Raw genomic sequence first — 19,482 nt, 5'->3', positions numbered from 1 at the left:
GATAGCATCGAAGAGTGCAATCCACCCTGAGGGTGTTTAAAGGGAGGTGGGAGAGAGGAGATTGTGGTAGTTGAGAGGCTGACTGTAATTGGGACTCTGGCAGCCAAGATCATTTGGAAACCCGGGCTTGATAACATCTCATCAGGGTTGGATGCTTGTGTAAAATCCTAGGGCCGGAGCGGGTGGGGAAGATGCAGCTTCCTCAACACTTTTTCATCATTGTATTTTATCTTAGGTCTTTAAGTCCTTGGTAACTTCACCAGTGACAGCTCCCAAAATAAGTCCTGTTTTTTTTTTTTTTTTTTAATGCTTTTTGTAATCACATGAAAACAAAATCTAGATTTTGGAGATCCAGGAATTATGCAAGGGGCAAGTCTCTGGGCTCCTCTTTCTCCTGCAGTGACACATGGTTCCGCATGACCCACAGTTGGGACAAGGGGCTGCAGCCAGACCTCTTTTAATGAGCCCACAAACACTGCTCTGTGGCTTGCCTCAGTTCTCATATTTTGCAAACTGATTGATCCATTTTTCTCTGTATAAATCTGTACATTCTGGTGTGAGCAAACATTCTGGGGTGGCAAAGGGAGAGAAAGCTGCCTGTTCCCCACCCAATCGGTTCATGTCTGGCTGGATCAGCCTCCCACCTCTCTGGCTGATTCATCAGGCTCAGTCTATTCAAACAGATGGGACTTCTATTTAGGTATTTTAATAGCATGTATTTAATATACCCTATTGAGAATTTGATCTTACAGAGGTTTGATGAAGTGTTGATGTGTTAGGCTTACTAGGCAAACAACTTCTCAAACCAGATAATTTAAATCAATTCAATCGAGTATGTAACTAAGGGCCTACTGTGTGTCAGTGTGTGCCCAGCGTTGAGTTAATAGAGCCAGAAAAGAAATGGAATGCTTAGCAGACAGGCCCTTGGGAGCTCCTTTCTCTGGGGAGAAATAGTGCATGCGTGGATGTCTTGGTAATTTTATGAACATTTTTGACTGCCTACAATGTGCAAGAGGTTTACACAAGCAAGCAGCTAAATAGGGTAGTGCCCACACCTCTTTTACACCAAGGTTACATCAAACATTTCAAGGGGAAATGGCTCTTTTGTGTCATAAGAAAAGCACCTAAATTGAATGTTCTTCAGTGCATCATGTTCCTTCTTGACACCATGCTGTTGCTTTTACTGCGCTAACTTTAAGAGATATCCAATCTTTCACTCTGTTGTGCTTATCCAAATGTCATCTTTTTTTTTCTTTAGATCAGATCTGACCTTTTCCAAAAACTTCTTACTCCTAAATTTCAGGCAATAATGGTATCTGTTCTTCACAACCTTTATTGTTAGTAACATGTGTTTTAGGACTTTAATTTAGTACCTAATAGCTTATACTGTCTTATATTTGTCTCTAATCTTTCAGGTTTGTGAGACTTGGATAATCAATACTATAAGCTCTTTGAGGGTAAAACTCAATTCGTACTTATTTAATCAATATTTGTTGAGCAACTACTTTGCCCCAAACACCATTGTAGGAGAAACAAATATAAATAAGAAAATATTCTTGCTTTCAAGGAGCTCATATATGTTGGCTACTGTGAAATGGAATCCGAATCTCCTTCTGTAAAGTACTTAGCCCTGTGTCAGATACATAGTAAGTCTACTAAAAATGGACACCATTATTAATTATTATTTCACTGAGACTGGATGGGAGGCTGGAAAGTAGAGATAAGAATGGAGATAGGAAGCTACAACTGTTAGGTTTGGAGGTGTGTAATGGAAAACCCAAATCAAATGGCTTAGGCAGCAAAGGGAATTTATTGGCTTTTCTAACTGAGAAAGACCAGAGTTACAATAATGATTGCTTATGATTCAGTCAGGGCTTTGGCTTCATTTCTTTATTACTCCTTTTGGTACTATCCATGTGTTGGCTTTATCCTCAGTCTGGTTGTAAGATGGCTGTAGTAATTCCAGGCTTCATATTTACACATAACATCCAAAGGAAGGGAGTATTCATCTCTTCTGGTGGCTCTCTTAAAAGTGAGAAAACTTCTTTCCTCAAGACCCCAGCAAATCTCCTTTCTTATCTCAGTGTACCAAGTGAGTCACAAGCCTCAACCAATTCCTTGACCAAGGAGTGTCATGGACTGCTTGGCTTAGGTTAGTTAGGTTCCTTGTGCAGACAGGGTGAGATTACTGTGAGTCAGAATGGCCTGCTTATACTGCAGTTAACAGCCAGCCAACTCCCAAATCTCAGTGGCTTAATACAGCAAAAATTTATTTCTTGCTCTCTACAGGCCAATGTAGGTCAGCAGGGGGAGCTCTACCATTATGGTCACTCTGGGACCCAGGCTGATGGGAGGCTTCATCTTGACAAATGATTTAGCATCACTGTAGCAGGGGGAAAGTGACCTGGTGAATCCTACACTGGCTCTTAAAAGTCTTCCACCTGGAAATTATGTAGATCACTTCTATTCACATTTTATTGGCCAAAGCAAGTCACATGGCCACACCTAACTAGGAAATGCAATCTTACTATGTGTCTAGGAAAACTAGAATATTTACAAATAGCCTGAATCATGACTACAAATACTCCTGGCTCAATCAGGACCGACTGTATGTATGACTGTAGAGTTAGCTTCTCCTTAAGTACATGTACTTCTTTGGAAAGGAGATCCCTTAGCAAAAATCAGGTACTACTAGGAAGGGAGCAATGGATGTTGAATAGGCAACCAGTAATGTTTATCACAGAGGTTATATGCAGGCAAACTGATCTCAGACATCAAAGAAATGGAGAAAGCAAGATAACATATAGTTTGGCAAAGGTCAAGAAGGAGAGAAGCAACCACTGTAGGAATGTAGCCATCTAGAGATCTGCACAGCTCGAAGGGCCCAGGTGAAAATAAGCAGCATAGCCAGTAGGACATGAGTTAGTTCTTTGCTGCTGCACTCCCCAGCCCAGGCATAGGAGCATAAAAATCAGATCAGGAAGATATGCAGGGATGATGGATGATTTGAAGGGCTTTGTGGGAGATCTTCAGTTGTTAAAGAAGTGGAAGAACTGAAGAAGTCAATGGGTTCTCAAATGGCCAATGGGGCCAAAGTTATAATATAACCCAGAGGCAGTCACATTTTGAAACTAGTTTGTCTTTGAGAAGTAACCTCTAACAGTAACAAAGATTTGTGGTACAGACAGATGAAATGGAATCCAAATCATAGAAAATGGAGAACAACCAACTGAGAGAGATACTGAAATAAAGATGAGGACTTCTGTCCCACTAGGCCTACCCATAAAAAGAGGGTCTCCATGGGAGAGGAGAGTGTGATTTTACATTAGACCCATGTTTCTACCCAGGGGAGGCAACAACAGAATATAAAAGAGAGACTTCTTCTAGATCCACAGTCGGGAAACTTGAGTTTGAGGTCCAACGATGAATATAAATACAATGTGGTCAAATCATTATAAATTTTTTCAACTTGTTTCCTTAACTGAAGAAAGAAGGTAATAATCTCTCTTCTACCTTCCTGAGAGCTTTATGTGAAGATCCAATGAGATAGGAAAGTGACTTGGTAGACTATAAAGCCCTGGATGGATTGTGTGTATGGGACTATAATACTGATGCGATCAGTGGGAATAGTTAAGGAGGTTTAGGATTTAGGTGAAATGCTATCTCCAAGTGAATAAGACCCAAAGGGAAATACAGAGTGAAGGTAGAGTTATCAGTGGGCTGCCAGGCATTGTGTCAGACTTTTTTCTCTTTCAAGATCTTATTTAAATGCAAGATAGTTCACATATAGTGTAGTATGTTTTGGGGATAGAATTTAGTGATTCAGCATTTGCATATAACACCCAGTGCTCATTATATTAAGTGTCGTCCTTAATGCCCATAACCCAGATACCCCATCCCCCCACACAACTCCCCTCCAGCAACCCTGTTTGTTCCCTATATTTGAGTCTCTTATGATTTGCTTCCTTCTGTCTTTATCTTATTTTCCCTTCCCTTCCCCTATGTTCATTTTGTTTCTTAAATGCCACATGAGTGAAGTCATATGGTATTTGTCTTTCTCTGACTTATTTCACCTAGCATTATACACTTTAGTTCCATCCACATCATTCAAATGGCAAGATTGCATTCTTTCTGAAATTATATATATATATATATATATATATATATATATATATATATATATATATGTATATATATGAAATCTTTTTTTTAAGATTTTATTTATTTATTTGACAGAAAGAGCACAAGCAGGGAGAGCAGGGGAGGGAGAAGTGTGGGGCTCAATCCCAGGACCCTGTGATCACACCTGAGATGAAGGCAGCCACTTAACCAACTGAGCTACCCATGCTCCCCTCATACCTTTTTCTATTGATCAGTTGATGGACATTTGGGCTCTCCATGTTTTGGTTATTGTGGATAGTGATGCTATAAACATTTGTGGTGCCTGTGCCCCTTCGAATCAGTATTTTTGTATCCTTTGGATAAACACCTAGCAGCGTAATTGCAGGGTAGTTCTATTTTTAACTTTTTGAGGAACCTCCATACTCTTTTCCAGAGTGGCTGCACCAGTTTGCATTCTTACCATATCCTTTCTCTGCATTCCTGCCAACATCTGTTATTTCCTGACTTATTAATTTTAGCCATTCTGACTGGTGTGAGGTGGTATCTCATTGGGGTTTTGATTTGTATTTCCCTGATGATGTGTGACTAAGCCAACAAATTAGGAAATCTGGAAGAAATGGATAAATTCCTAGAAACATATAAACTACCAAAACTGAAGCAGGAAGAAATAGAAAATCTAAACAGACCCATAGCCAACAAAGAAACTGAATCAGTAATCAAAAAATCTAAGGCCAGCTAACTTTCCAGGGGAATTCTACCAAACATTTAAAGAGTTAATACCTATTCTTCTCAAACTGTTCCAAAAGACAGAAATGGAAGGTAAACTTCCAAACTCATTCAATGAAGCCAGCATTAACTTGATTCTAAAATCACAAATACCCCTAATGAACGTGGATGCAAAAATTCTCAACAAGATATTAGCTAATCAGAGCCAACAGTATATTAAAAAAGATTATTCACCACAATCAAGTAGAATTGATTCCTGGGCTGCAGGGATGGTTCAATATCTGCAAATCAATCAACATGATATACCACATTAATAAAAGAAAGGATAAGAACCATATGAGCCTCTCAATAGATGCAGAAAAAGCATTTGATAAAATACAGCATCCACTCTTGAAAAAAAACCTCAAGGAAGTAGGGACAGAGGAAACCTATACATCAATGTCATAAAGGCTATATACAAAAGGCCCACAACTAATATCATTTTCAATGGGGAAAAACTGAGAGCTTTCCCCCTAAGGTCAGGAACAAGACAAGATGGCCACTCTCACCACTGTTGTTCAACATAGTACTAGAAGTCCTAGCCGCAGCAGTCAGACAACAAAAAGAAATAAAATGCATCCAAATAGGCAAGGAAGAAGTCCAACTTTCACTCCTCATAGACATGATACTTTATGTAGAAAACGCAAAAAAACCCCACTCAAAAATTGCGAAAACTGATAGACAAATTCAGCAAAGTCACAGGATTTCCATACGCCAATAATGAAGCAGCAGAAAGAAATCAAGGAATCGATCCCATTTAAAATTGCACCAAAAACCGTAAGATGCCTAGGAATAAGCCTAATTAAAGAGGCAAAAGATCTGTACTCTGAAAAGTACAGAACACTTCTGAAAGAAACTAAGGAAAACACAAAGAAATGGAAAAACATTCCATGCTCATGGATTGGAAGAACGAATATTGTTAACATGTCCATACTTCCCAAAGCAATCTACACATTCAATGAAATCCCTATCAAAATAACACTAGCCTTTTTCAGAGTTGAAGCAAACAATTCTAAAATTTGTATGGAACCAGAAAACACCCTGAATAGCCAAAGTAATGTTGAATAAGCCAAGACTTTTAATTGCAAGGGATAGAGCGCCAACTAAAATTGACCTGAGAATAAAATGTACCAACCCACGTAACAATTACAAGAGTAAAATGGCTTTGAGCGTGGCAGGACTCAAGTGTTACGGTTAGAAGTCTTTCTCCATTTCTAGTGTCTGCCTTCATTTTCAGACAGGTTGTCCTCAATTGGTGACAAAGATTGTTGCCATCAACTACCAGTTAAGTAACTCTAGTAGAAAAAGAGAGTGCCTTTTTCTCATTTCAATAAAAATCCTGAGGTAACTCTGTCTGGCCTGATCATATGCTCCTCTCTGAATCAATCACTATGACTGGCATCAATCCCAGCTGAATCACATGGAAGGAGCATGGGGGAGTAAATGAAAACCACCCACTCCTATCATAGGAAATAGGCTAAAAGGTTTGTTCCAGAAGGGATGATTATGGAGACACAGGACAGAGGAAGGAAGAAAAACAAGGGAGAATTCAAGGCAAAGGGAAAAAGGCAAGTTTAATAACGGACTCACCAAGGGCACTTGGGGATGGGTACATGGTTTAATAAAATAGCTGCCGAAAAAGAGATCTGTCCACCAAAAGAGACATGTTTAAGAATTCCCAAAGTGGCCCATTGCACTCTTTGAGAAAAAGTACTCGAGGAGGCAAAAGTAGGCACTGTTACAGACTTACAGTCAGTTCTTTGCTTAGTAGGTGCTTTTGTCCCTGTTAGGGGTGAGGGAGGCAGGGAGGGAAAAGATAGTGTCTGTCTTATGGGAGGTAAACTAATGCATGAGGCATGGCCATAGATGCCCATAACACTGCCATAACTTTGTAGCTCAGTAGGAAAAACAGCAAAGAAATTATCACTAAATTTACTAGAAGTTACAGCCTGTCAAAGAGATGTGAAATCTGACACACAAAGCACAGTAGGTCCTCTCCACCCACCCACAAAACATAAAGGCCCACCCTGTTGTGCCTTTTTTCCACCCTCCTACATACACATTACACCTGCGCACAGGCACGTAACAGCAGGGAAGGATTCTCTTGAAACACTATCAGAATCACTGTTTCGATCTCCCAGGTAGATCACTACCCTGAAATGAAAAGCTGCCAGCCTCCCATTTTTGAAGCCAGTGGAAGAGGGCTGATTAAAGCTGACTTCATCCTGAGCAAATATTTATGAAAGGCAATTTAGTTCTGGATCCCTCATCTGGATCTTAACAGTTGTCCTCACCACCACCCTGACTGGTACACTTCCAAGCATGTTCAACAGAAGGACCTCACTTCATATTTAACCAAATGAAGACATTAGCCCATTTCTGAGCCTGGACTTAAGGCTTAACTATGTGACAGAGAATAGGAGCGAAGAGATCACAGTTCCAAGTGAGGGTACTGGGAGGCCAGGATAAGTGTCTCTTACGACTTAGAGTCTGAATACCAGAAATGGATGTAAAGAGGAACTCAGAAGCTAATTTCTCCAGGAAAGAAAATCCATGACTCTTGAATTCTTACCTCATATGTAGCCCTTCTATTACTCTGTCCTCTGTAGCTGCTGCCAGGAAAGGCTGTCTGGTTAGAAACCCTAGAATTCTGGTATTCTCTGCTGACCCTCACATCCAATACAGACATCTGGGTTATAAGCCTTTCTATAATCCCCAATGAATGACATTAATTATCACACACAGTTCTGACAAATGTATCACTTTAAAAACAAATGGCACAGAAACACAGAACTATTATATGACCCAGCAATTTCACCCTAGGTATATAACCCCCAAATTGAAAACAGGTATTCAAATGCTTGTACACAAATATTCACAGCAGTATTATTCACCACAGACAAAATGTGGAAACAATCTAAATGTCCATCAACAGCTGAATGGATAAACAAATTGTGATATATATAGATATATATATATATCTAGATAGATATCTATCTATCTATAGATATCTAGATAGATATCTATCTATCTATAGATATCTAGATAGATATCTATCTATATATATATATATACATACACAATGGAATATATTCAGCCATAGAAAGGAGTGAAGTACTGATACATGCATGCCACATGGATAAACCCTGAAAACACAATGCCAGAGAAGTGAAAGAAGCCAGACATAAAGATCACAAACTATACAATTCCATTTATACAAAGTATCCAGAATAGGTAAATCCTCAGACAGAAGATTGGCGGTTGCCAAGGACTGTGAGGAGGGGAGAATGTTGACCAACTGCTTAATGGGTACTGAGTTTTCTTCTGGGATGATGAGAATGTTTGGAAACTAGGTTGATATATTGTGAAGGAACTAAATGCCAATGAATTATACACTTTAAAATGGTTAATTTTATGTCATGTGTATTTTACCACAATAAAGACATCCCATAATAAGCAGTGAGGGATACTGATCAGTTGGCATATACCTTTATCCCCTTACTCCTTCCCTTCTTTCTACCTGAAGGTGTAAGTGGATCAGCCATTAGGTGCCCATGAAGCAACAAACATTTGCCAAGAATGGGTCTTTGATATCACGAAGAAAACCACAGTAACATCAATTTTATTATGAGACAAATAAAACCCCCCATTGAAGAAATAGCACGTTCTTTGTTCTTACAAACTTCCTCTTCAAAAAATGACCTTAACACAGACTAAGTGAACAAATTCACACATAAGCCTTAGGTTAGATTTGTTATATGTACTTTTGGTTGGATGGTTTCACCAGTTGCCGGGAAAATGCCCTTTGCTACGCAGATCAGCACTCACCATCTGTAAGCATTCCAAAAGGGAGACAAAAAATACAAAACAGCATCACAAACATTAGGTATACAAGTAACAACAGAAACTGAAAATAACTATCTTTTATATAAAGGCCATAGTTTACTCCTGGCCTGAACAAACATAATTGTGTAGTCATTCAGTATGTATTGATGACTACTTACTATGTGCCAGGCACCGAAGCAGAGATGGGAGCCAGAACACTACCATGAGCAAGAAAGATAAATTCTCTGCCCTCGCGGAGCTTACATTCTAGCGAGAAGGCGATGCAAACAATAAACATATAAGCAATTTCGCATACAATATATATGAATACAATGCATAGGAAGAAACATGGTGGGCTTAAGGACCAGCTCTTAGCTCCTCCATCTCTGGCACAGCTCTGCAGGGTCCTCAGTCCCCTCAGTCCCCTAGGAGTCAGCAGCACTTTCAACACCGTAGCCTTAGTCTCAAGTAGTCAAAAACATCTCAGTTCCCCACTACCATTGCTGACATTATCCCCACATTTTATCTAACTTCAGGAAAAAAAAAAAATAAAAAACCATGCCTCACCCCAACCAATCCCAAACCTAAAAGGTGAAAAATTAAACCCAAAGCAAAATCCATTCTTGTTCCCAAGGACAAAGAGCCTACAAACAAAACAAAGCCTATCTTTCTGGTAGAGAGCCAGGGAGGAAAGGAGGGTGGACACAGCATTCAGGTCAAAAACTTGTATATGAGGAAAAATGCAAATAATAACTAAGTACGAAAGATGTAACTTTAGCACCTGAAGAAAATGCCCTTGACCAGTGCTGTCCTAGAAATATAATGCAAGGTACAAATGAGAGTCATTTTTGCAATTTAAAATCTTCTAACAGGAACACAAAAGTAAAGAGAGGTAAATTAATTTCAATAGTATATTTCCTCTAACCCAAATACCTACAGTATTATATTTTTAACATATAATCAATATAAACATTATTAATATGGTATTTTACATTCTGTATTCATTCCCATACCGAACCTTCAAAATTTGGTATGTATTTTATGTTTATATAAAATTTATATATAGTACAGCTCAATCTGGACTAGATACATTTCAAGTACTCAGTAGCCACATGTGGCTAGGGGCCACCTTATTGAACAGTGTAGCCCTAGAAAAAAAAAATTACCTTTTCATGAACATTAAAGCTAATGGTTCCCTAGAACTGAAGCTTTTAGCTGTCTTTTTGGCTGTTCCAAGCTATATACTGGCACCCTCCATTCTTAGTCCTGGGGACATAGCCTTGGTACTGTGAATCACAAGTTAACATAATTAACTGATTAAGAGACTATACATATATTTGCAAGTTCAAGCGGGGAACAAAATGATCAGCCTTGGTGGGAAAAAGGATGTGTTCACCTTGCCCATTCATCTGTCGATCCATCCATTCAACATTTATTGGGCCTACAATATGCCAGAATTAATTCTATATGCTAGTATCCTGCCTGCAGGGAGTTTATCCTTTTAGAGGAAGAGTTGAGAGACATAAATAATTAAATAATAAACAAGTTCATTTCAAACAGTAATTTTTCTAGGAAGAAAATAAAACTGGAAAATACCATCATGAATGGAAGAGGAGATTACTTTAACTAATAGGGCAGAGGCTTCTCTGAGAAGGTAGCATTTAACCTGAAAATAAATGAACAGGGACATGAGTGGAGAACAGTGTTTTACACAAAGAAAATCAGGCAAAGACTTAAGGCAGAAAAAAGCTTGGTATATTTGCAAAACAGAGAGAACGTCAATGTGGTTATAGAGTAGTTAACAAGGAGGAATAGCAGAAGGTCATAAAAGTAGCCAAAAGCCAGATCACTTAAGGCCCAAAGAAAAGGGTATGGGCTTTAGACATTATTCTAAGAAAAAAAATCAGTGAGGGGTTCTGGGTGGGGGGGGCGGGGAATCATTTGACTTACATTTAAAACAAGACTGTGTGGAGGGAATAACCAAATCCCTGCATGTTTGGGGGATGGTTTAAGAGTGAAAGTGGGGAGACCAGTTGGCAGGCTGCTGTAGGAGCCAAAAAGAGGTGACGTGGCATGGAGTAGGCTGGTAGTGGTAGAAGTTGTGAGAAGTCAGATTTAAAGATTTTTTTTTTTTTTTTAATTTGACAGAGAGAGATCACAAGTAGACGGAGAGGAAGGCAGAGAGAGAGAGAGAGGGAAGCAGGCTTCTTGCTGAGCAGAGAGCCCGATGTGGGACTCGATCCCAGGACCCTGAGATCATGACCTGAGCCGAAGGCAGCGGCTTAACCCACTGAGCCACCCAGGCGCCCCGAGAAGTCAGATTTAGAATATCCTTTCAATTTATCAGCAGTTCCTGTCAGCTCTACCTTCAAAATTAGATTATATAGATTGTATTTTGAATCTACAGGACATGCTGATGAATTACATTGTGAGATGAAAAAAGGAAAGGCTGGCTAACTAATAGAATTTTGCCTGGAGTATATAGTTGGAATGATGATGCCACTTATGGAGATGGGGAGCTGAAACAGGAGCAAAACATGCCCCTCCTTCTGAATTTCCAATCTCAGTAAATGGAACCACCATCCAGACACCTGAGCTTCATCCAAGGTACTGCCCTATTCAGTCACCATTATCCACTAATTCTGTCTTCCCAGTTTCTCAAATCTGTCCCCTCCTTCCCATCCCTGACTTGGTTCATTAGACCAAATTACCTACCAACACTACTGAAACTGCCTTAATAATCCACAGTTTTAAACTCCCAACTTAATTTCAATGCTACAAATTATTCCCCTGCTAACAATTCTCCAACAATCTCTATGAAGAGTAATTTGGCATTACCTATCAAAGTTTAAAACGGACAAGCCCTCTGATTGGCTCTCCTTTATGATTCCATCCTATAGAAATACTCAAAGAACAAAAATATGAGGGCACTTTAATAGTGGAAAACTAGATACTACCTAAATGCCATTCAATAAGGAAACTGTTACATAAACATCACACAACTGTATTATAAAATTCTATTTAGTCCTTTATTTATGTATTTATTTAAGTAGACTCCACACTGGGTGGAGCTTGAACTCACCACCAATCCTGAGATCAAGACCTGAGCTGAGATCAAGAGTCTCATGCCCAACTGACTGAACCATCCAGATGCCCCTAGTCCTTATTTTTTAAAATGAAGCAGATCTAAATATATTGATATGAGAAGATATCCAAGATACTTGAAAAGCAAATGGCAATGAATACGTGGTTGCATTTATTGAAAAAGCACCACAGTGTATCTAGAAGTTCAGTGTGTATGTTGTTTCTAAAGGCCTAGAGAAGGTCTGGGATGACAAACATCAAATTATCAATAATGGTTTACCTCAGGGTAGTGAGATGGGAATGGGTTGAGGTGGGGGTTCTTTTTTTAAAACTATATATATTTATCATTGGATGGATTTTTAAATAAAGTATTTCTATAACAGCAACAAAACTGTACAACCATCCTCTATGCCCTAACGTGATTCAAGGCACTTTAGGACCTCGCACTAGCCTTCTCTTCAGACTAGTTTCTCAGACTTACTTACATTAGGTAGGTGAGAGTATGCTTTTGTGTGATGGGAAATGTGGGTTGATTGTTGAAACTGGGTCATGTACTAGGTCTATCTGCTTTGCAACTGGAAGAAAAAAGGCATCCTCTAGTACTCAGAATGGAAAACTCTTTCTAAAGAGAAGTAAGGGGTGCCTGGGTGGCTCAGTGGGTTAAAGCCTCTGCCTTCAGCTCAGGTCACGATCCCAGGGTCTTGGGATGAAGCCCCACATCGGGCTCTCTGCTCAGCAGGGAGCCTACTCTCCCCCTCCATCACCCCCAGCCCCGCCTGCCTCTCTGCATACTTGTGATCTCTGTCAAGTAAATGAATAAAATCTTTTAAAAAAATAAAATAAAATAAAGAGAAGTTAAGGTGCTCATTTCTCTCCTTGAGGGCACAGCATAATCAGTTTATTCCTTTAGTTCTTCAAAAGAAGAAATAAAACTTCATGACTCTTTTCTCAACCCATTTGCCTTTACGTGGTTTAAGAGTACCTGTACTTATCTTGTTCAGTTTGCTTCTTTCATAATATAAAAGGCCAACAGAATAGACAGTAAATTGACCATAACACCAGTTCCTTTCTGAAAATATTCATTTCCCCAAGAGATTTTTAGGTAGTTAAAGAAAAACAAACTGATAGCATTCCAGCTAGTGATCTGCTAGAGATAACACATGAGAAATAGCTTTGGTGGAAACAAAAAATGCTAAACAGAAGGTAGAATTAGACCTATTTCTAAATTCTAAAGAGTTTCATATTTGTTTTTTGATTTCCACTTCTTACTTTTTTAGACTTAGGAATAAAGAGTACAGGAAAATATATATTTAAGTCTTTCTATTGTTGTCCTGGCTGGGAATCTAGCCATAGAACCAACTGGTAGAAAGAAAAGGAACTGCTCTTCCCAATCTTGTTCCCATCCAGTGTCCAATTCTCTCAAAAGAGTACCAAAAAGAGTTATGAAATATTCAATTATTTCGTCCTCAGTCATTCAGATAGAAATGAAGCACCTTGACGAGATAGGAAAAGAGAAACCTAATTAGCAATTGTTTAGGATGAAGTTTGCTGCCTTATAATCCTAAACCTAAACCTATAAATAATCCTAAACCTAAACCTATAAACCTAATCCACCTACAGCAGTCCCTCAAATGAAATATCCTTCACCTGGTTTGAATTGCTATTGCACAGCAGAAAACTTGTTGGCTGTGTTGTTATTATTAGGCCGCATTTACCTCCATAAGACATCAGAGCAGAAAGGAATCACTGTGATTCTAGCATAATCCTCTCCTTATTGACAGCTGAGAAACTGGTCCAGAAAGACTGCATCAGGTGTCATCCTGCAAGTGTCTATTTAACCTGGAGCTGGGACCAGAACCTAGTCTTCTGAGCTGGAGGCATGCCAAACTGGATAATTTCTTTTTTTAATCATCTAAACTTAACACTCCTTAAGTAGTAGAAATACTAAGTATTATTTTGGAGAAAAGGGGCAACTAAATGAGAAAAAGGCTTCCACTTCAAGGACAGATAGAATGAAAGCAGTTCTCCACCCAATATAAGGTTATATGGATCACCTAAAGGCCTAGACTGTTTATTTATCACCTTACTTTTGGCAAAGGATAATGAATAATATTATTTAGTGGCATGGGAAGAGAAAAAATTTCCTTTAAAGTCAGTTAACCTCTCATGCTGATCCTTTAAAGTGGGAAAATGGCTCTTTGGTTAGGGAAACATCTTGGATAGGCCACTTTGGACATAAGAGCTTTCAAGGTACTACTTGAAATAGAAATAAAATAAAGAAATGTTCTTTCCTCTAGTACATTTATAACTTTCCAAGGTCTTTGGGGAAAAAAGGGTGATGAAGAGAAGGAAACAGGAAGCTAAAGCTGAAATTTTAGCAAGATTTGAAAGCAGGATTCTATTTGGAATGAAACGTGAGGATGGTAGAATAGAAACTCTTTAAGAACAAGGATCTATATGATCTACTCTTGTATTTCTTGACTCTGCGATGCCTAAATAAGATGGCCCATCGCTGCCCACCTCCTCCCCACTACTGTAAAAACTTCAGTGAATATCTGCTACATAGGCCATGGGAGTTGGAATAGGTGGTGTAGAAGAGGAAGAGAAGCTAGGGAAGCAAATAGGCAGAGTAGGAGGAGCCCTTTCCACAACTCGCCCCACCAAATAAAAGAGAAATGAAACTGGAAGAAGTATCCCATGATATGAAAAGTGTTCTATTTAAATCTTACAGGAGAATGAAGGGTTGGGACACCTGGGCAGCTGATATTCGAATAATAATAATACAGCCAACTTCGGAGATGAGTTCCAGGCCATCCCTTATTACAGGCTGAAAGTAGTAACAATTCCAGCCACCCTGAAATCCACAGACACTGTGATTACATCTACTGACCAACCTCCTGTGTGAGCTTGCCCTTACTAGAGCTTCAGAGGCTGACAATTGGCAGGGTTCCCATTTTTAGTCATTTTTGTCACTGACTGGCTTTTCTCACCAGATTATAATGCCATTCAGTAGACATAAATCTGTCTGATGAAGTAATTTCAAACTCTATTGAGTCCTTAGGTATGTTGTTGAAGTCTAAAATTTTACATACTGAATTATATTTTTCTATTAATTTTGAAAATCAGAGACCTTTCTCTAAGGAAATGATGAACCCAGGATTTTTTAAAAGTACCTAAGTCACATCTACAAGTCCTAGTATTAATATAAAAAGTTTGCTTTTATTACCCTATTTCTTTAATGCTACTGCACATTTTCTACATGCACTTCTTTAAATATCTATTGGATCCTTTTTCTAAAACGGGAGTATCTTTTCCATTATAACACATTAAGACTGTAATTGTCATCTCTAATTATATATATCTTTAAATACAAATATCTACCTCACAGGTTTGCTTATACAGGATTAAATGAGTCAATATATGTAAAGACACATAGTAAGTACTATTAGAAACTTTCTTCTTTACACACACACGTGGAAAAACAATCCTTCTATACTTAACACATAATGGATATCTTTTCCCATCAATATATTCTTTTTAATAGCTACAGGACTACATGGAAACATAGTTTAATTCCTGATCAATACATATTTAGAACATCCATGTATCTATATCCCATTTCAAACAGTGTTGCAATAAATACTTATCCATACTTGTATCTTCACTCACGACATTCTTCTGTAGCACAAATTCCATACATACACACACACACACACACACACAGAGAACAAACCATGCCTTGAGGTATGCTCATATGTACAGCAGAGGAAGAAATAAAGCCTGAAGACTGAGAAGGAATAGCCAATGAAGTAAGGAGAACCAAGACAGCATAATGGCTAGGATACCAAATGAAAATGTTTCAAGGAGAAAGCATGGATTGATAGCATCAAAAACTGAAAAACAGCCAAAAAGACTGAGGAGTAAAGGTTTGTTACATAGGACACTTATGACTGGAGAAAGCCATTTCAGTGTAGTAATCGGGCAAGACACAAACCGCAAACAGGGAGGAAAGAAATATGTAACTAGTTTATATGATTCTCTGAGAAGCTGGTAGATAACAGAAAAAGAAAAACTAGAACAGTAGCTCTAGGAAGTAGAACATGCAAGTTGTCAGACTCCAGAAAAAATATCCAGAAACATTTATTGACTAAAATAAAGAGCTTAGAGTTCTCTTACAACTATATTTTTTTTTCTTTTTTAGGATTACTTATTTGAGAGAGTGAGCAAGCAAGTGGGGGGAGGGGCAGAGGGAGAGAGGGAATCCTGAGCAGACTCCCCACTGAGTGCAGAGCCCAATGTAGGGCTCAATCCCATGACCCTGAGATCACGACCCAAGGTGAAATCAAGAGTCTGAAGCTTAACTGACCTAGCCATCCAGGTGCCCCTGAAACTATGTTTTTAAACACCTGATTTATGTTTTATTTAAATGAGTTCTTTCTAGAACTATGAAAGTTTAAAAACAATGTTTAAAAGTTGAATAGGCCCATACAAACAAGATACATACATAAAGTCTTAAGGCAGCTTATTGCCAGAGAAAATTTATACCATGTAACAACTGCATCTGTTATTTGAAACATGACTATTAGGAGAAAGAAGTCTGAAACATTGCTTTAATGGGAAGAGTATTCATTTTAATTATGCTCCAAGATGTTACAGACCTAGAAATTAACAAATTTCAGTCAGTATAAAATAGATTTACTGTCAATATTCAGTCATGAATACAGCTTAGGTAAATGAAACAATCACTTCATACAAGGCTCAGATACTCTAAAATCTATCTTCACGCATGTACTATAAAATGATAAATACTTAAAAATGACAATGCAAGGAAAAAATATTACAAAAAATACAATTGCTATAGCCCCTTGCATGAAAGTTCTTTATTTTTAAAGTTCTGCTTTAGGGGATAATACCATGCTACAGATCAGAACCAAAAATAAACTATGTTCCTTGAGGTTACAATGTTCAACAATGTAGTGGACGCACTCTAAAACACCATGTCTGACAAGAATCAAAAAGAGAGACAAAGAAAGGACTTCAATGATGTTGAGAGAAAAGAGAAAAGTCATCAATTGTTATATGCTGATTTCTGCTGGAATGGCCTCATTAGACAATTTCTAACACTGTAGAAGACAGGAGAAGGAAAGGGACCAGTCTTAGCTTTCCATAAAGGATTTATGAATCAGCACAAACTCAGGCAATTCTAAAAGGCACTGTTTCCAATGCTCTCCACTCTTCAACCCTGTAGGAACTCCTTGTTCCTATACCCATGTTTTTTTCCTAATTTTTTCATAAGGGTTTACCAAGTATACTTTGTTTTCTACCATCCAACATCCAAACCAAAGGGCATTAAGCAAAACAACAGACTGTCTGTCAAGTCAGTTCGAAAGACATAAATTTTGGTTTAGATATTAATCAAGAGATTTAGGCACACTTATCACTCTTCCTCCCCTCACATATTGACTCCAATCCTCAACCATGTGGCAATATGCAGTTTTAAGATTTTTTTTGTCTCTCATCAATAATTTGTCTGTTGCCAAGCTGTTTGGCAGCAATACTGGGACTTGTTTAGAATGCTTGGTCAGAACAGATTTTTAAAAGGATGTGATCAGTGAATTAGTGATCATAGTGGGCTTCTACAGGCAGATGGGAAGAATTTACCTCACAGATCTCCTGCACTCATTTCAGAAGGGAGAAAAATGGGTCTCAAAAAGGAAAAAGATTAGGGTAAACATGAAATACAGTAAGATATTAATACTGTAGTAACAGCAGGGAAGGAAATGCTTATATAGCCAACCTACCTGTGGGGAAGCTTCTGGCATAAAAAAATCAAACCTTCTCTCCCATTACTGTTTAGCTGCTTTACTTTGAGAAGGGCAGAATGCCAAAAAAAACCCTTTCCTTCAACGGTAAGAAATTTCTTTTTGAAATGAGCATTAGAGAAAGGAAGAAAAGGTAGGGAAAGCTCACTCAAAAAGGTCCTCAAACATGCGTTGTCCCATTGCTATGTATGCTTCCTTTTCCTCTGGTGTCATCTGCGCCACCAGCTCTGGCCGCTGGCTCACTTCACTGTAGGAGAATGGACGGCCAGCCACCATAACAATGGGATCATCTGCTACTTCCTCAAACTCATCGTCCTCCTCCTCATCCTCGTCCCGATGATGCGCTGCCACAGCTGCTGGTCGAGGTGGGGAGTCATCATCTGACTCACTGGTCTCACTTTCTGAGTCACTGCCATTGGCAGTGGTCACGGGAGCAGCTGCCCCCACTGAGCCTGCTGTGGCTGAGGGGGTCTTCTTCTCATGAATGAGTAGTGCTCGCATGACCTCTTCATTATCATCTGGCCCTGCACGGCCCTCCTCACGCTCCTGAAATGCATCTATATCTATACCACCTGGAAAGAAAAAACCAGAATGTCAATTTCCTTACGTAGAAAAGGCATTTTTTATAACTAAGACTTCACTAGTTCCAGTTTTTAAGGAACTGTCCATAACATATTAAAAATATTTCTCACAAACTGGAACTTAAGTAGCATGGTTTAAATACATGTGTTTTAAGAATAAAAAAGCCTGAATTTGAATCTGGGTCCTTTCAGATGTAAGCTGTACTGCTTTGGTCAAGTTTTTAGTCTGTGAATTTCAGTACCCTTTCCTGTAAAAAGGAGTGATAAGAACATCTACCTTACAGAGCTCTGGATAAGAACATATGTAATTATGTCTAAGAAGGACCAAGTACTGTAGCTGGTAAAACGGGAAATCAAAACATGGCTCCTCATCTTGCTTCAAGTAAAAGCCAAAAGCTTTACAATGGCTTAGAGAGTGCTATAATATTTGGGACCCCTCCTGCTCACATGCTCTTACCTACCTCTGCTCTTTCCCTTTGCTTATTCTTCTCTAGTGACAGTAGCCCCATGGTATTCCCTATATATATAACATTCACTCCGACCTTAAGGCCTTTGTACTCCCTGTTTCCTCTACCTGGGATATTTTTCCTCTATGTTGCATAGCTAACTCCCTCACATCCTTTATGTTTTTATTCAAATGTCACCTTCTTATAATTCACCCCACCCTATACTCCCAATGCTCTATTTTTTTCCCCATAGCACTTACTTTCTAACATAATAATTCTTGTCTACAGTCCCTATTACCTCCTTTTCCAAGAGGTACGTTCTCCACAAGCAGATATTTCTCTTTTTTATTCAATGATATATCCCAAGTACCCAAAATAGTGCCTACCACTTATTAGGCACCAAATGAATACATGAGTGAATAAATGCAATTTTATTTTCCTGAAACAAACTCCGCATACTTTGAACTCTTTATAAAAAGGAATCTAGTATCAGGAATGAAGGTTCTCTCATCTCACCGCACACCTCCTATCATTTTGCCTATATATCACACCTGAAAAATTACAGATGAAAATTTAAGAAAAACACTTATATTCTGTATTCTGAGTACCAAATATACTGCTACTTAAAACATATAAAAGGATTAAAAATGTTGTTTGGAACCTAACTCCTTGATTCAAATCCTGATTCTAACACCTATTAACTATGATTTTGGCTAGGTTACTTCATTTTTCTGCTTCAATTTTCTCAAGTACAAAAAGGGGGGAAAATGAGTACATACGTCACTGGATAATTGTGGGGATTAAGTGAATATCTGTGAAGTGTTTAGAATGAGCCTG

General features: G+C 38.6%; 1 protein-coding gene across 6 annotated transcripts in view; it reads right to left on the bottom strand.

Annotated features, from left to right (window-relative positions):
• Positions 1 to 8,480: 8,480 nt before the first annotated feature.
• GTF2E1 (general transcription factor IIE subunit 1) overlaps positions 8,481 to 19,482 on the bottom strand; it is a 43,692-nt gene continuing 32,690 nt past the window's right edge. For 5 of the 6 annotated variants that reach the window (XM_047726153.1, XM_047726126.1, XM_047726145.1 and 2 more), the window contains 2 exons: positions 17,767 to 18,190; positions 8,481 to 8,718 (listed from right to left, as the gene is read on the bottom strand). In XM_047726153.1, coding sequence (XP_047582109.1) covers positions 8,712 to 8,718; positions 17,767 to 18,190 — 431 coding nt within the window. In that variant the 3' untranslated portion in view covers positions 8,481 to 8,711. Of the gene's footprint in view, positions 8,719 to 16,405; positions 18,191 to 19,482 lie in introns of those variants that run through there. The other variant, XM_047726160.1, reaches the window with a different exon arrangement.

The sequence above is a fragment of the Lutra lutra genome, chromosome 1 (assembly GCF_902655055.1).
Source record: "Lutra lutra chromosome 1, mLutLut1.2, whole genome shotgun sequence".
NCBI classification, from domain to species: domain Eukaryota; kingdom Metazoa; phylum Chordata; class Mammalia; order Carnivora; family Mustelidae; genus Lutra; species Lutra lutra.
This window is presented reverse-complemented; position numbering and strand designations above follow the sequence as displayed.